The sequence below is a fragment of the Sceloporus occidentalis genome, unplaced genomic scaffold (genome assembly GCF_023333645.1).
Source record: "Sceloporus occidentalis isolate IW3139 unplaced genomic scaffold, rSceOcc1.0.p SCAF_123, whole genome shotgun sequence".
Taxonomy (NCBI): domain Eukaryota; kingdom Metazoa; phylum Chordata; class Lepidosauria; order Squamata; family Phrynosomatidae; genus Sceloporus; species Sceloporus occidentalis.
In genome coordinates, this window is record NW_028317103.1 from 886057 (window position 1) to 905502 (window position 19446).

Here is a 19446-nt window from a genome sequence, read left to right on the forward strand (position 1 = left end):
TTTAACTTGAATTTGATTTAATCAACTTCCTTCCAATAAGAATACCACACCCAAAATAGCCCTGCTGGATATACCGGTATATGAAAGGTATAGGTAAGGAATTGAGAAAATGAGTGATGCATATTCTCATGGCAGCAAAATCATTGATTGCCAGAATGTGGAAAATGCCAATGGCACAACCAATATCCTTAATTGAGGAAAATGAACAATATGAACATGTGGCTCAGGGGGCATCAAATCAATTGGATAGTCAGGGGGACTTGTGGAACTTCTGGTGGCTTAGAGATTGCGATATTAGGGCATGCTAAATGCACTGAAGGATAGGGGTCAGGATCCACAGACAGAGCAAGTTTAAAGTTCACTTTTACATACCAGGCGGACACTGCGTATTCTGTTACACTCTCTATTTGATGTTTTTACATTGGACTGTTGGAACTCTGTTGACTTTTTCAAACACTGTGGCATTAACGAGACAGGAGAGACATTTCAGATCCATACATTTATGGTAAAGAACATGATTACAGGAAATGCATGTTAAAGGACTTGTTCCAATACATATTCTGATGTGGCATCTCTCTCTGTTTCTCTGTCAAAACGATTGTTGTAATGAAATGTCAATATTCTATTAGCTGGTGCAATTGCTTGATGCAAAGTAAAGAGGATAAAAAAACTAAAAAATAAATAAAAAATTATATTTGTCCCCATCTACTTCCATCATATTTGCCTATGGTTGTGTATGATAAATTCTTCTTCTGCTTCTCAAAAAAGAAAACTGATCTCAAATTCTGCTTCCAATTCATTGTTTCTCTTACTTGATAGATCAGTGAACGATGATCAAATTAGCTCTTAATAGTATTCAACAGGGATACAAATTAAATCTTTAGTTAAAAAGGTGTAGGCAATAAGAAACACACTGTATTCAGTGGCAATGGAACAGCCTAAGTTATGGTAGCCTTTTGTCGTTGTTTCAAAGTGACAGAACCATGGCCATTTAGTGCCTGTTCAGATCCACCGCTTGCCCCAACTCAAAGCTTTTAAAGTTTACAATAATTAAAGGTAGTTTTAACAGAACATGCAATTTGAGAGCAGATAAGGGCCATTTGGCCCAACTAGTCTGCTCATTTTACCTGACATAGAGACTCAGGTTCAATTACATCTTAGTCTTTTCTTAGAATCAGGTAAGCTTTATGACTATCCCATGAAGCTCACTGCTTTAGCCTTTCTGATGGGAGGCTGTTCAATTTATATACCCACTTGGGAAAGTAAAACGTCCATACATCTAAACATTTCTCCCTGCTGTACTTAAATCCATTTTCTTCCATTCTATACATATTGAGATCCCAAAGTCTTCCCAAATATTTCATCCCACAAACTATTAACCATTTTAGAAGCCCTCCCCCAAACTCCCTCGAGGCTCTATCCCATTCCTTTTTTCAACCTCCTCACTGCATTGCCTGCTTATCAATACGGTTTGCTTGACAAGATCTCCCTGCGGTAAACGTATGAGGTTTCTGATCTTGCAAATTATTTATATCCATTTAAATACGCAACACATGCATTAAGAACCTACTTTGTGACTATAACATGGGCAGAGCTAAATTGTAATGAAAATTTGCCTTGTACAATGGAATCATATCAACCCGACTTTATGTTTAAAGTTGTGTGTTGTCAGTTTCTATGTAACAGTGCATTAAAAGCACTGCACATTTACAAGTGCAATGCATTGCACATTGTAAACATGGTCTAAATGTCTGCAAAACCTGTCTAGTGTTAAAATTCGCTGACGAGTTTCCTTCTTTATCTAGAATGTTATTAGGAAGTCAACGCCGTGAGCTGCAAGTTTCTCACATGTTAATGGGAACTTTTAATGGTGAAATGGCTTCTCAGCAATTTTTGCACGCATATCAGGTGTTTGAAACAAGTGCAGAGGTTTATTCTAACATGGCAGTCAAACCCACAAAATATATAAAATGACATGAAAGACCTATAGTTAATTGATATGTCGATCTATATATTCAATATCCAAAACCGGTAGCTTATTAATGCCCGAGGAAAATGATACCCAATGTGTAAAAGAAATGAAGAAAACATAGTCCTATTGAGCCAATACAATTTAGATGCTAATTTCTTAGTCTTTATATTTGTACATAGTATTAAAATATTATCAGAGCTGCACCATAGGAACTGCAGAGAATGAATCTAATTGAATAATAAATTAACAAAAAAAGTTTTAAAACAGCCTTGTGTAGAACAAAATTGCCTTCTACCCCATTAAATATTTTAAGTTTTCTTTTTCTAATTTATCTTGCAGGTTTATAGTGTTCTGTCATTTAATTTGGTCATGATTGCAATAAATATAAAGAGCAATATTGGAACTAATACAAACACATTTCAGGTGCTGTACTTATTTAAATTGCAGATCACAGTCTTTTAATCAATTCCTTACTTATTTTTCACAGGCCACACGTCTGGTACTCTAATAAGGATTCCTGTACCGTCACCTGTCCAGCTTTTTGTCTGAACGGATTGTTGACATCTGAACACTAACGTTTTAAACAAAGAACTTTACAGATATATCAAGGTCATTGTTAGTTTCAGAATGACATCCCCAAAACAGTTTCCTGCTTGTCCAGCTGCTTAGTTGGAGAGACCCACCTCATCTGGGTTTTAAATAGGTGGCAACATATAGAGCTGTTTTCTAACACAACTGAATGTAAAAAAATAGACAAAATGAAGCTTCCAATAGGTACCTGTGCATAAGTGTGTTTATGTAAAATGGAAAAAAAAAAAAGCTAACCATTTGAAAAGTTAGGAAGTATAGAATCATATACAGCCTTTTGGATGTATGCCACCATACATAATGGGTTAAAAAGTATTATGAACCAATGCAATTTAAATTGAGATAACATTACAGGCAGACAATTAGTAACTGAACAGCAATCCTTCCATAAATGGCACAAAAACAAACAAACAAAAAAACAGTCAATGAATGTGTGCCAATACATATCTTTTTTGTATGTCAAATATTATGCTCCATTACAATTCCTCATCTAATAATTTAGCACCTTCCCCATTGGATTAAGTTAAAATATGTTGGGTCTGCCAAGTAAAATGAGAGGTACAGGAATGATGGTGCTTTGCACGCGCACACACATACATATATATATATATATATATATATATATATATATATATATATAGTCCAGCACCTGAAATGTGTTTGTATTAGTTCCAATATGGCTCTTTATATTTATTGCAATCATGACCAAAATAAATGACAGAACACTATAAACCTGCAAGATAAATAAGAAAAAGAAAACAAAATATTTAATGGGGTAGAAGGCTGTTTTAAAAAAAAAAAAAAAGTGTGTTCATTTATTATTCGATTAGGTTAATTCTCTGCAGCTCCTATGGTGCAGCTGTGCTAATATTTTAATAGTATGTACAAATATAAAGACCAATAAATTAGCATATATATATATATATATATATTGGGAAACATACAACGACACAGGATTCACCTCTAACATGAACATATAAAGCTGTAATGTGCTCCTGCTTTGCATTATTCTTATTCTTTGCGTTTTTCTTCAGCAATTTAAAATGATAGTATTCAGCTGTATAAAATGTTTAGAGATTTAATGAAATGTGCCTTTAATGTTTGTTCGGATTTGTGAAGTTGCTTGATCATATTCTTTGGATTTTTATATCATTGCGATGTTGTGAATCATCGTGCTATATGAATGTATCAGGCATTCACCTGCCTGGAATATCCGTTAAGCGGGACCATGGCAATTAGGTCTCTAAAATTCTGCTGCTTGTGGTCAGTGGCAAACGTCCCTAAATATAGGTCGTGTTAGGAAATGTAGGAGACATTTAGGTAAGTAGACTATAAAACCGCCCTTATAGCGCACACTCGGTGTAAACTGGCATCAACTACGTGTTAACGAAGTATATATTAATGTTGCTTATTATGTGATTGTTTTCCCTATTACACAGAACATAAAAAACAAGTTTTGCAATCTCAATTGTACAGTATCAGGCAGAGAATCCTAATTCGAATTTTCCTCTCACCTTGTCGCATTTAATAGCAAGCGCGTCGTTTATTCGCAATTGAATGCCGCTGTAGTTAGCCCACCGAGGCTCCATAAAAAAATGTTTCCCAGGATAAACGCTGGTAAGAGTTTAGGCTATTGAATATTTTGAAACGAACTCAACAAAAACAAATAAAACCATAAACACAGTTCCAATATGGGTTTTAGCGGACTAAAACATTTAAATAAAAAAAATCGACTTTAAATACATTGTAGGTGCATTCTAAAGTCTCGCTCATGCATACATAATCTTCGGCCGTCCCTCATATTTTTAAATTGTAATTTTTGGCGCACTGTCCGATAATTCAATTTACTTAACTTTTATCTATTAACACATACTTGTACCAGCCAGGTACTTTTGATATGCTATGTTGTAAAATATTGTCTTTGATCGACTAGAAGGAAAGGAAGAGGATTATTTCCTGCTGGTTTCCCTTTCAAAATCTCACACATGTGTGACAAGAAAACATACAAAAAGGCCCATTAAGGCAGCCATGCTTTTCAGCTGGTAAAATGTGAATTTTTAATTCTCCTGAGTGTTAGTTCCCAATTAAGCCCATCAAATTCAAACCAAGTCATGAGGCTTTGAGACACACCTCTTCCTTGCGGCACCTGTGGTCTTCCATGTAGGCGCAAACATTTAGATGTTTACATATACTCTAGCTTAATCTGAGGAGCAATTAAAAGTAGCTAACCGTGTCAGGTTTACACCAATCACTTCTGAGAGAGAGCAACATCAAACAAAGTTTTCAACCAATCAGAACGTTGCATGAAGACCGCCGGCGTCTTTAGTCATATCCAGTTGCGCAGGTTAGGAGTCTCATCAGTGTTGGCGAGTTAAGTTTTGTGGATTGTCATAGAGGGGATCTACTTTGTTCGCCATAGTCATCAATGCAGTATGACTACTAGTGGGACTGAAGGTTGTAGCAATGGTCTGTCTTGTAAAATGGATCACCTTCTAACAGCTGTAGAGCATGAACTACAGGCTGGTAGCGAGAAGGGCGACCCTACCGAAAGAGAACTTAAAGTTAATTTAGAGGACATCGATTTGTGGATACGATTCAAAGAACTTACAAACGAAATGATAGTCACCAAGAATGGCAGGTAAGGAATTATGAAGTTTGTTGTTCTGTGTCATAGGGCAAACCCAAGCCACACCAAACTAATGTAAATGCGTATGTCAGTGATTTCGATGAATGAGGTTATTTCGGTTTGAAAAATAAGAAACTTATGAAAAAGACAACTTCGTAGGTATAACTTGTCTTTTAATAGTGAAATTTATTACCGCCACCGCTGCAAAAATGTGCGAAGCTGGACCTGTGAACTTACAGTAGTCTAATGTGTCTTCGATTAAGAATTGCAACGTTTTATAGTGTAATATTGGTTTTTGTTTTCTTCGCATCCTTACTTTGATATAGTAATGTTCCTATTGTTATAGAAGCTTTGATTATTTCTTAAAGGGAAACTGTCCCATTTCCCGATTTTAGTATAACATTTTTTCACTGATTACTAGCTTGTTTATTTCGTTAATTGCTTTTGAGAAATGTAAACTTAATTTCATCTTATGAAAGCTGCAGTTGTTGGCAGAATCTGACCAGAAGTTATCCACTTTAGTTTGGGGTTTATTCACTAAATGAGTTGCAGGAGAGTTGTGGTTTTAACTGTCTCCCTTTACTATTCACTATGAAGGGCCAACGCTGGCAAGTTTGTTCAATGTCAAGGGCTGAGTTTGCCCCATATAATGGGGAAAGAAATGTCACTGATTTAACTAATCATACAAATCTAGCCAAGCTCTTCCTGCAGCAGGAGCTCACTGTGGTTGGCTCTTTATAATTTATAGTAGAGTCAAGGAGCTGATACACAAACCTCATGAAACCTCTTGTGTAAAACACTCAAATTAGTAAATACATATGTATTGCTTATTCTAATATGTAAACATCCACAGAATAGGTTTTTTTTTTTATGCACAAAATTGTTATTTAAGATTCCGGCAAAATAATGACCTGTTTTAAGGTCTCGGCACATTAACACATCCCTCATTTCAAAAGTCAAGAATAATATGACTATACTTTTTTTTTCTTTTCTAACAGTGTTATTCCTGTAGATATTCTCATTTACACACTTCTAATAAGTTTACACTTATCATAGTAAAGTATTGGTGCGCTAGAAAAATGTATATTGGTAAATATTCGAAGGCAGACAGAAGTCATAGCTCATGAAGTTTATATATAAAGGTTCTTTAGTCTATTAATTCTTACAGTCTGGGTTAGGAAATATACATTTTTAAATAAAAACATTAAGTATAATTAAAAAAAAAAAAAGAATATTTTAGGCACAATATCCTTTATTTTTTTTAATTTGTCCATATTTTGACTTTTATAAGGAATAGTACACTTTTATAAATGCATAGAAATATGGATTGCCATCATAATAGGTTTAACCACATTGCGACGCATTTAATGTCCCATAAAACTTGGTATATATGATGTGATAGTACATCCTATGGCTTTTTTACAATGACAAGGATGTTTACCCACTAATATACAGGAGATCAGGCCTTAGATAGCCTGGGGTCTTCCCTACCATCTGAAGCCAGTATCATGACAAGGTGTTATGACGTTCTTCAGCATGGAGAATGCTGTAGAATCAACAATGGAGAATGCTGAAGACGGCCAGAAACAAAGATAAGAGTATCAGTGCTGACCCTCCTGAGACCTCTGATGAGCCCACATACAGGCTGGTCACTGGTACCGGAGACAAGAGAAAAACAGAGTTTCTGGACACTATTCAGTGTTTTTCATCAGGGGCAACTAACCTGTGGAAGAAATCCAAGGTTCAATAGCAAATATATAATTTACAAATAATTGTACTAAATGACAGACTATAAAAAATTGGTAATAAAAAAAAAAAAAAAAAAAGCCCTGTCTGAAAAGTGGAATCATGACTGAACAAAATGATAAAATGGAAAACAAGCTCTAGTTACAGGGAGCAGAGCTCCTGGCCATGAAGGGGCAGTATTATTATTTTGCTTATACTAGGTTCATTTGCAAACTAACCAGGAAATGTTATTGCTACTTGTTTACTAATATAAAATATCCTTTCTCTTGATTACAGACGAATGTTTCCTGTGCTAAAGGTTAATGTCACCGGTCTTGATCCAAATGCCATGTACTCTTTTTTGATGGATTTTATGACTGCTGACAACAATCGTTGGAAATATGTGAATGGAGAGTGGGTACCAGGTGGCAAACCTGAGCCACAGGCTCCCAGCTGTGTTTACATCCACCCAGACTCTCCCAACTTTGGTGCTCACTGGATGAAAGCCCCAGTTTCATTCAGCAAAGTTAAACTTACCAATAAGATGAATGGTGAAGGACAGGTAATATATATATCTACCATATTAACTTTCTATTCATTTTGTTACTTTATACAGAGATCGGCTGTGTTATTGTGCCACTTAACAACGTAACATATGGGTTTCAGGCTTGATTGTTTGTTTTTTGTAACCCCAGAACCTTAATAGTTGATAAATTATTATAAAACTTTACGTTGATTATAAGACGACACTATAGGAAAAAAGTTTTACCAGTAAATGTTAATTAATCTAAACTATTTTTTATTTTTTTTTTAATAAAGGCTATGATTGAGAAAAATATTTTGGTTTTATTTCCTTCTATTTTCCAACCTGCCCCCCAGTTATGCACATCTGCCCCAGAAATGCCTTATACCCCCTATATGCCACTGTGCCCCATGATATGCCTTTTAACCCTCTATATGCCACTGTTCCCCATGATATGCCTTTTGACCACCTGTGTGCCACTCTGCCTCCAGAAATGCCTTGTACACCTATATGCCACTCTGGCATTTAGAGGGTTAAAAGGCATATTATGGGGAAGAGTGGCATATAGGGAGGTTTAAGGCATTCAGGAGGCAGAGTGGCGTACAGAGAGTTAAAAAGGCATTTCTGGAGGATCCAGGTCCCCTGCAGCTGTGGGGGGGTCTGGATCTTAGTCGTCTCATAGTCAGACCTATTTGAGGTCTGATTATAAGACGACCCCGATTATAAGACGAGGGGTATTTTTCAGAGCATTTGCTCTGAAAAAAACCTTGTCTTATAATCGAGCAAATACGGTGGTTAAAAAGTGTGTGGAGATAAGTTAAAGACAGGACTGATAAAAGCCCAAGATGGACATGAATGAATCATTATGAATTAATAATAGTTAAATTATAGGGACATTGGTTTTGATTCTCGTATTCTCTTATTTAGGGCTATTTAGGGGTGTGTGTGTGTGTGTGTATATATATATATATATATATATATATATATATATATATATATATATATATATATATATATTATATTTATAAGGTACTTGTAAGATGTTATCTTTTATTAAAATAGTACAAACCATGGTAGTACAGTACCATAGCTAAACTCTGCTTTTGTTTCTTACAGATTATGTTAAATTCATTACATAAGTATGAACCCAGAATTCATATAGTAAGAGTTGGAGGACCACAGAAAATGATTACCAGTCACTCATTTCCAGAAACACAATTTATAGCTGTGACAGCCTACCAAAATGAAGAGGTATGAAATCTTACCAAGCTTTGACAATACTTTACTTAATAGACTGCAACAGGTTCAGTACAATAAAATAAGATTTACAAAAAATTGCAGAGTGGCTACCATACAAAAACTAGTGCACAATCGGTCATTAAGCACTAATTACAGATTATAACTGAAATATATTTAATTAAACTGGTGAGTGATATCATACAGATTTGTGCAAGCAATTAGTCTTTCTAGTGCAGCCTAAAAACCCACAAAAACATGGCAGTCATTTTTTTAATTGATTTTATAGTATAACATTTACAAGAAACCACACCCCATATTCACAGATACACATGAAAATTCACATCTCAGCACTGGCCCCAGTGTAAACATAGCAATACATGAATATCTCCATAACAATCTTGTGAACTACTTACTTTTTCGCAACTTTTAATGCCTTCACTTAAAGCAGTTGCTGCCAATGTCTTAACAAAGTTATATATGTGAGTAATATTTTTGTAATAACATTTTGTTTGATTCAGAAAAGCGTAAGAGATTAGTTATAAAATAGTTTAAATTGTAAAGGCAAATTATACAATACATTTATTAAAGTTGTTTACTCATTTCTAAAAACAGAATGTGATCAGGACATTCGTCTGAGATAACTGTCATTGTTTGAGAACCTTCTTTTGTACATTTTTCTTGCACTGAAAAAAATGAAATACACTTTCCGGGGGGGAAAAGATTATATCCTTTCCTTTAACCCCTTAGTGACAAAATGCATTGTTTTCAATGGGTTTAGGGACCGCCCATTGTCCTTAATGGGTTAAAGGAGAAGGGAAAGCCCTGTGTCATATGCGATTGCATATGTGTTTACCAACAATCTTCAGGTACACAAAACATTGAATATTGATGGTGTTTACAGGTTGCATTGTGTTTACATAGGAGACAAAAAAACAGCAAGTGCAAATAACATGGAGGATTGAAACTTTCCTTATAGAGAAAATCCAGCCATCACTAATGCATATAATAGCCGAGAGGTCCCCAATATGCATTTGCCCCTTTGCCTCTCTAGCTACTATTTTCTGTGCAGGAAATGTACTCAGTAACGGTAGATACGTTTCTTGTGTGTATTTGTTATTACTGGCTACATAGAGCACCTAAATAAATTGACCAGCAGGAATTTCTGTGAATGCTGTTTACTATTATTGTGTGAAATTGCATGTATTTCAGTTATTTGTACAGCAACAATCTGAGCTAAACTTTTAACACCTGTACAATATTATAGTCAAGTTAATATGGAACTGACATTAAAATATAACCCAAATATACTCTATGCAGATTGTATAATTCAACATGTTGCCTTGTTAAATTTGCTGTAACTTTTTTTTTTTTTTCTTTCAGATCACTGCTCTAAAAATAAAACACAATCCATTTGCCAAAGCTTTTCTGGATGCCAAGGAAAGGTAATGTTTCGGTAGTATTAATTTTATTATGAAAATATATTCTGTTTACAGCATATAAATGTATTCTATGCTTTTATTTTTTTACCTGCTCATTGTTTTTGTTTTGTTTTTTTATTGTCAGAAGTGACCAAAAAGATTTCATCAATGAAACTGAAAACAGTCAACAATCTGGGTATTCTCAGTGTAAGTTACTGTACATAACTCATATGTAAATCTTGATGTGACAATTGCAGGTGAAATATTTTTAAAAGCTGAATTAATTTCAGGTCAGTCACTCTTTACCCGTGCTCTATAGCCTGTTAAACATTTATTACCGTTCAAATCATCTATTGAAGATGACTTAATTTTAAGGTAAAGTCATTCACAAATGTATCTATCAAATACCCTAATAACCAGGGTACAGTTTCTTGATAATTTTCATCAGACATAAGTTCCTAGTATCGGGGGGGGGGGGGGGACACCCAGTACTGGTGTATTGGACCCAGCCAAGCAGGGGCATGCTGTGGTGGGTGCCATGGGTGCATGGGACAGAGGTGCCCAGCGGGGTCATGTAACGTTACCACATGGCAGTTGAGAGGTGGCTGTTACTTTGTGGTCTGTGATTGAGATGAGTCTACACGAGGTTAGAGGGATATGCGTGTTGTGTTGTAATGGAAGAGTCGGTGTGTATATGTTTAGCGCTTGAGTCAGTTTTTGCATATGTATAGTAGTGCACTCCAAATTTGTATGTACTTATTTTTTACTCCCTCAACATGGGAAAGGGACAAGCATAGACATAGACGTTCTGATTACATTTTAACTTACATTTTAAATTATTTAATATTTAAGGGCTTTTTTAACTTTAAAATTAGAAGCCAATTCTTGAAATAAGGTTCCTGAATTGTGTTTCAGTAATGCATTTACACTACCAGCAAAGTTTTTTTTTTTTTTTTTTTTTTTTTTTTTAGTTTTGTAAAGCACACCATAAATCAAAAAAAAAATATATATCGTTCTCAAATTTGTCAGGCAGTCCAGGGCAGTGTATCCATTAGATCCAGCTCTGCCATTGCACAATCTCTGTGGTGCCCAGAAAACTGTTGACAAAGTTTGTATATTTTTAGATCATAAAGCAGCATTGGGTTCTGTCAGTGCATGCCCTAGTGGTTTTAATGCTGCCGCTGCCAAAAAATTGTCCACTAGCATGGGGCTGGATGCATCTGCCCAGTGCTCTAATACTGCAACTCTTATAACCTTCCTTACACTAAGGAATCAATTCATATGCAATGTCGACTTTTTGGAGAAATCCAGTCCTGTGCCCTCTACCTCCATCACCTTTCTTACTTTGAGAAATCAAAACAGTCCATTTTTGGGGGGGAGGATTTAGTCCTGCAGCATGGTGCTGGATTTAGGTAAAATGTGAGTCTAGAAGGTGGCATAGAACCCCCCCCCCTCATTTGAAAATATTAGTCTGAATTTTGTTTCCAAATGGGCGGAAAACCCTTCTGAATTTCATCCAAACTGAAAGATCAGGAAGCAAAATTTGTTGTCTAAAAATGAAAGAAAACTTCATCCAAATTGAGTTGGAGTATTGGTGCGGTTAAGGTTAATGGCACTTGGGAGAGGAGGTGTAGGGCAAAGAAAGTGTGTGTAGTATGTGTGTACAGTTTTAGAGTGAGTTAGCATGTTAGAATGTGTGTCTATTACAGTATCTTTATGGGAGGATCATAAGGCGCGACTTTGTGAGTAATTTCATATGATTCAAATTGAGACAAAAAAGGTACTTATCTGGGATAGATTCTGTAGCCCTGAAGTCTCTTCCTTAGTCTGATATCTTGCAATGCAGTAGCTGTAGGACGGGAAAGGAGCAAATGCATATAGAGGGTTCTGTAGAATGCTTACATGCTTTTTCAAGTGGGACACCACATAAATTTAAAGGGACCTTTCAGCTACCAGATAAATTAAAGTGCAAATGATGATCAGAGTATCCCTTTACTCATGGGCATCCAAGCTATGCTTTTAGCATATGCCTGGTTGGGTTGGCCCATCATGTAAACTAACTTTCCTTCGTGTACTGTTTCATCCTGTCTTTAGTAAATAGACCCCAGCATCTTTATAGACATAAACCTCACTTTGAGTGTTAGAACCATGTGTAGGATAGTGGCAGAGAGGCACTGCTGCCTTAACCAAACCACAAAGGGGCATATAAAGGGGACATGTCTTCAAGTGTCTATGCACAGCAAGGATAGAGAACAAATATAACACGGGGTGGGGTAAAAGCCTATTGGTAAAAGGAAGGGCTTAACTCAACTATGAACCAGTTTATCATATTATGCTCTTTTCTATGCACAATAAAAATGAATTTCAAACTCCACATTGTTAAGAGACCGTGTCAGAAGCCTGGCAATCCGCTATTGTACTACAATGCATGCTTCCTCCTTAACATATGCAGATGGTAGGTAGAATATTAAGAAATAACATTGCACGAAATAACTTTGCTGTTCTATCTCTTTGTGAATATTGCACATTCTAGTGGGTAGCTGGCTGATTCCCGGATCTAGTTCACTTTGTTCGTCTGCCAATCATCATTCTCAGTTTGGAGGTCCTTTAACCCTTTCCTCATCCCATGGCTGTGAAAGATTTACTTCACTGAGAAACCACAGATCGTCTCCGTACACAAGTCCATATACCTACAGAAATAATTCTCCCTGTAAGTATTTATTACATTTTAAGCATATACAACATGTACTCAGTCCCCAGTCAATTTTCTTATTAATTTCAATTTTACTAGTGCAACTCAGTTTAACCCTTGAATAAGTATGCTCCCCAAAAACCTTCTACCTCTGAATACATATAAAAGTAAGACTCCCTCTCACTCTTCCTTCCCCTCTCCATTACACACATTCTTCTTTTTTTCCTTTTTGTCTCTCTCTTCTGTTTCCCATTTCTTCACTCTCCCCAGCATTTATGTATTTTCCTGACCCCCTCATATCTGGGGGCACACATTTTCTGCCAAAACGTTTTTACACTGCTGTCAGCCGTTTACTCTTCCCAGGGATCCTTAGAGATCTCTGATGACACAGGGGAACCCATAAAAAAACAGACCAGTGGGTTTCCCTGGACAGCAGTCTGGCTGCTGATTTCTGTTTGCAGCCCCGTGACAGCTTGTATAATCTTGTATTATGGTAGGAGAGAACCTAGGGTAAGTGGCACCTAGGTGAAAATTTTTTGTTTTTTTGTTTTGCCTCCCTTCCAGAACTAACAATATACAATAACACACAATCACTAACACTATAGAATTACACACACTTTCTCTTCGTCTTCACCTCTTTGCCTACATTACCACTAACCATAGCCGCTCTTATTTGACACTCTAACTCCATATACTAAGATACAGGTATCAGTGGAGTAACAAAAACTGTTGTGGCCCCTTAAGCTCTTCCCATACAAACACAGTAGCATACTTACACACATACTAACACACACTAACATACGTACATAAATACAACCATGCCTACACCCCCCCCCCCCTACCTTTGTTTGCTGAGGAGTGGGGTCCAACTGCATACTTTAACACATTCTCTCTCTCTCTCTCTCTCTCTCTCTCACTCTCTCACACTCACACTCACACACACACACACACACACACATTAACATATTTACTTGCTGAGGAGGGGGAAGTCCACTAGCTGGCATGTCTTCTGGTCCCTCAAAATGATGGCTCCAGCTGTCAAAGAGGAGACCAGACTGAATGCCTGATCGCACATCCTCCAGCAAGGATTTAGCCCATTAAAAAAGGGGCTGGGTCAGAGCAGAGGGGAATAGAAAGGTGGTGGTTTAGAGCAGGTAAGAGCAGAGAGGATAGATGATATTTGTATTTTATTTTTTTTGTGTTATTTTATTTGTACAATAAGAAATCATTAACGCTTATTTTATAATTGCAGCAAGTTTCACAGACAGCCCTTCTACATGTATCCCCATGTTTCAATCAAATGACCATTGGCCTGGATTACAGATGCAATCACATTCAAATATGCTGTCAATAAGTCATACGAATGGAACCTCCACAAGTTCTTGGTATGTATTTCAGGAGAGACGCTTAAGTTTTACGTATGTCATCATAATCAAGTATTTATGTGCTAAATTTATGACCAAATGCTTTTTTTTTTCTTCCTCACTGCAGTCAATATCCCAGTTTGTGGTCTGTAAGCAGCAGCACAATAGGACCACTGTCTCAGTCAGGAGGCGTTACGAATGGAGCAGGATCTCAATACCTAAGGAGCTCTACTACACATTATACACCATATAACCAAATAGTCCCTTCCCCATCAATGGAATCCCCTTTATATGAAGGCGGAAACACTGACTTGGAAGATAACCAGTTTGAGATTTTAACACAGGAAAGATTAGCACCAGTTTGGCCTCCACTGACACCTTCATTATAAAGAAAGGACTTGGAGTTGTCTTTAAAATATCTCATAAAATATCATCCAAATATAGTGGCATTTAACTTATGGGGGTTTTAAAAAATATTAGGAAATGAAAATTATTTTCCTATGGGATGGAAATATGTCTAAAATGGTTTAAATGGCAAAATTGCCTGATTATATAAAAAAAAACCGTGTACACTATGCTCTTGTATTTGTTGATAAAAACAAACTAAAATAATAAGTAACAAATACTATGCAGGGACAGACATGCACACATAAGTTCAAACTGAAAACAGTGGTTTAATATTTAATAGTATTGGACATTCCTCTGAGTTACACTATATGGCATAAAATGCAAATTAATTATTATATTTATTATAACGCATATATGATGTACATAACGAGGCCACAAAAACATGTAGCCAACAAAATAAAAAAAACTATTTAAATTGCAACAAATCTGTTTGCTTGCAAAGCTTTTAGCAGAGCATATAAATATTGTAAATTCATGTTTTAAAAACTGTTTGACAGGGTGATATCATAATAAAATGTGTTTGTATGCAGTGTATTATATTCAAACCTTTATTGCTATTTGTGATGTGCACAATGATTTGATGTTCATAATAAAACTGCCAAGATGGTCTCATGTGTTTAAATACACACATACATTCTGAGGTTACTGTAATGGGAACCAGGGGGTTTAGTGGGACTGGGCATAGTTTATATAACCATATTAGCATGGAAAAGGGAGTTGATGTAGACAGGAAAAAAGAATTAACATAATTAATACTAGCAAAGGATTTATGCAGACACCATTGGTCCCAGACTAATCTCGCACATTCAACAAAAGCAAATACACAACAGAGGTGAATATATTGGGGAAGTAACACTAGACTAGACGGTGAGTCATTGTTAATATACATACAAATGGAATGAAGGTGAAAATACAAAATACCTTCATTCTGTAAGTCAACGTACAATTGAAGTCTCGCTATTTTTTTTTTATTTTTTTTTAAATAGTCCATTACACTTACATTTTAATATTAAGTTCAGTTGAATAGTTGGTTGTTTTTAACATAATAATTGTTTAAATATCATGCTTGACATAATTAAGCTTATGAGTAGGGCCATCTTTACCTAATGTATCTGTTTTTCTGTCAATTCTGGCTGTCATACTCTGTGAATATATGTTCATATACATATTGTATGAAGTGCTGCGTAAATTGTCGGCACTATATAAATTTAACCCCTTGAGAACCTGGCTGTTTTTTTTATTTTTGTACCCTTTGTGACCAAGGCTGTTTAAACACTTTTGCAGTGATTGTGTTTAGCGGTAATTTTCTCCTCTCCCACTTAGTAACTTTCTTAAGATACTATTGTTTTGCTCATATCATATAATAAAAAACCCAAAAAACTAAATATGATGAAATTTTTTTTTTTGCTTTTTTTCTGCAAGTTATTGGGCGTTTTGCTTTTTCAAATCCAGTTATCCAAAATCTAGTCATTCTGCCCCATGTGCTATGTGCAAGTTACCCCAACAAACCATATATTTTTGGAAACTAGACACCCCAAGGTATTTCAAATGCTGGTATTTTAACCCTTTCCATGCACTAATTCTACTACCACCCTTTGTCAAAATTTGTGGTAGTAATTTATTTATTTATTTTTTTAGCACACTTGAGGTAGGAATTTACCGCTCCTGGTATATGTCACTGTCAAACAATATGTGTTCAGCATATTACAGTGATATGCATTGGTTTGTCCGGTTGTTTGGTAAAACGCCACATTTGGGAAGTGCACATTTTTCTACTTGGAACTTTTACATCTGGTACTACTTACGCCATCAAACCATATATTTTTGAAAACTTAGACACCCAGTGTATTTCAAATGGCAGTACTTTTCCATGCACTAATTTTACCACCAGCCTTTGTCAAATTTTGTGGTAGTAATTTTGTTTTTAATTTTCAATGAAGAAAAAAAAATCGACAGTGGGAGATCTTAAAGACAGATCCAAACTTGGATGATATTCTAGGACCGTTGGAAAAATAATTTTTCGAGGAGCACCAAATATCAAAAATACATTGAGTTTACTAAAAGGTGCCTCAGAGGAGGACAATTCCATTAAACAGGCTTTCAGAGATGTGGGTGTTGCTTAGCATGTAGAACCACCAGGGGGAGGAATAAAGCTACCACAGACTTACACTACAGATAGGAACTACAAGATAAATAAACAAGTTGCCTGCCACTCTAAGAATGAGATGTCCCTGTGGCTTCCAATATGTGGGACCAGAGTGGAGACTTGCATAGAGATCACAGTGTGATTGGTGCAGGGGGATCACAGGGAGGAGAGTGAGAAACCATGTTTCTCACCCTCCTCCCATGCTGAAATACAAAACGAAGGGGAAAAAAGATTAGTGATTTAAAAAAAAAATCACTAAAATAATACAATAAATAATAATAATAAAAAAAATAATAAAGTGAGCTAAGTGATGTTATTGTGACATCACTGGCATTAATAACATGTTCAAGAGTCCCTAGGAGGACCTCTAACCATTTTTTTTTAAAATATATAAAAAAATACAAAAAATAAAATTAAAAAAATATAAAAAGGTAAAAATAATAATAAAAAAACCCCTTACATCCTATTGCCCTAACGCAATATCTACCCAGTATACCCCTCTTGCCTCCGTTCACAACCCTAAACCTGTTAAGCCATAAGCATAAAAATTCTACGAATAATGTACACCTATGTTCCCTGTAAGTGCTGGGAAAGTATGGAAAATCTATATAAATGAGGTATTTCTGAAATCTGGACACCTGAATTGATAAACTTGGAGGGAATTTTCCAAGAATTCAGAGGGAACATTTATAAAAAAGTTTTGACTGCATTTCTAATCTTAAATTTTCAGCTAACTATGGTATCAAAAGAAAGCTCTATCTCTCCTTGTAAAAAACAATATATATTTTACATGGGTACACTATTCACAGGAAAAGAGAATAATTGCTGAACGGACATACCGCAAAAATGGCAAAATTGCTCCGGGACTTGAGGTACCAAAAACCCCTAGGATTGAAAGGGGTTAATTCGTAGATGCATTGTGTGAATGAGTGAGAGAATAAAAGAATTTGTGAGGATGTATTAATTACCGTATTTGCTCGATTATAAGACAAGGTTTTTTTCAGAGCAAGCTGCTGCAGGGGACCTGGATCCTCCTGTCTCCCGCCCCCCTGCCCCACTTACCGGTACTTCTGAGTCCCCGGTGTGTAGCTGGGACAGCGTGTAGATGTCTACACGATTCGCGTAGACAACTTCCGCTGCAGCAGGAAGGAGGCGTGGCTAGCAGTGGGGTTTTCTGCATCCATCGTGCAGACCTTCCCCGGCTGTCAGAGGTCAGAGTTCCCGGCACCGGTGCGGGGAACTCTGATCTCTGACAGTCGGGGAAGGTCTGCGCGATGGATGCAGACAACCCCCGCTGCTAGCCACGCCTCCTTCCGGCTGCAGCGTAAGTGCGTGGGATCTACACGCTGCCCCGGCTGCATGACAGGGAAGTCAGAAGCACCGGTAAGTTTGGGGTCGGGGGGCGGGGGAGTGTTAAATGGGGGGCATAAGGCATTTCTGGAGGCCTTTTGAGGAGGCAAGTCGGGGAAGGTCTTTCTGGAGGCATTTTCTGGAGGCCAGTCGGGGAAGGTCTGCGCGATGGATGCAGACAACCCCCGCTGCTAGCCACGCCTCCTTCCGGCTGCAGCGTAAGTGCGTGGGATCTACACGCTGCCCCGGCTACATGACAGGGAAGTCAGAAGCACCGGTAAGTTTGGGGTGGGGGGGCGGGGGAGTGTTAAATGGGGGGCATAAGGCATTTCTGGAGGCAGAGTGCTCTGTGAAATGCCTTTTAACCCCCTTAATGCCACTCTGCCTCCAGAAATGCCCTTTTAACCCTCTATATGCCACTCTGCCTCCTGAATGCCTTAATCCTCCCTATATGCCACTCTTCCCCATAATATGCCTTTTAACCCTCTAAATGCCAGAGTGGCATATAGGGGTATAAGGCATTTCTGGAGGCAGAGTGGCACATAGGGTTAAAAGGCATATCATGGGGCACAGTGGCATTTAGAGGGTTAAAAGGCATATCATGGGGCACAGTGGCATATAGGGGGTATAAGGCATTTCTGGGGCAGATGTGCATAACTTAGGGGCAGGTTGGAAAATAGAAGGAAATAAAACCAAAATATTTTTCTCAATCATAGCTTTTATAAAAAAAAAAATAGTTTACATGAATTAACATTTACTGGTAAAACTTTTTTCCTATAGGGTCATCTTATATTCAGGCTTTTTCTTTTTTTCCTAAATTAATATTCAGATTTGTGGGGTCGTCTTATAATCGAGCAAATACGGTAATATGTGTAAATAATTTGTGTGAATGAATAAATGATTGTGTGAATGAAAGTGAATTAGTGAATGACTATAAAAGTGTTTGTGTGGACACCAAGGCTGGCTTTGGGGTGTGCAGTGCAACCTGTGATCTATGCCTGTAATTTAGGGTGTTTTAGCTATACCATTAATGCTGAGTTTTTAAGTGAATTCCAATTGATCTATACCTGCAATGCTGGGTTTGTGTGTTCTGTTGATCTATATCTGCAATGCTATGTTCCCATACATTATTTATGTATACCTGCAAATACAGGGTTTTTATGTCTTATTCAGTTGCACGTGCTGTTTCCATGTGTTGTTTATTTGATCTATACCTGAATCAAGAGAGCTATAGTTTAGTGAATGAGGGGACAAAGGGACTCTGGGGACAAAGGGACTCTGGGGATGATTACGCGGGAGAGGACCTCTCAATGTCACGGAGTCAGAAGGAGGGAAGACTGCACTGACTCTCACAGTCTTCCCCTGATCTGCAGTCAGTGTGGCATATATATATAT

General features: G+C 36.9%; 1 protein-coding gene across 1 annotated transcript; it reads left to right on the forward strand.

Annotated features, from left to right (window-relative positions):
• The first annotated feature begins 4992 nt into the window (after positions 1-4992).
• LOC149282086 (T-box transcription factor T-like) lies at positions 4993-14536 on the forward strand. Its single transcript, XM_089498638.1, has 8 exons — positions 4993-5198; positions 7209-7473; positions 8551-8685; positions 10054-10115; positions 10237-10298; positions 12625-12801; positions 14036-14168; positions 14275-14536. The coding sequence occupies exons 1-8, from the start codon at positions 4993-4995 to the stop codon at positions 14534-14536; spliced, it is 1302 nt and encodes a 433-aa protein (XP_089354764.1).
• Positions 14537-19446: the final 4910 nt, after the last annotated feature.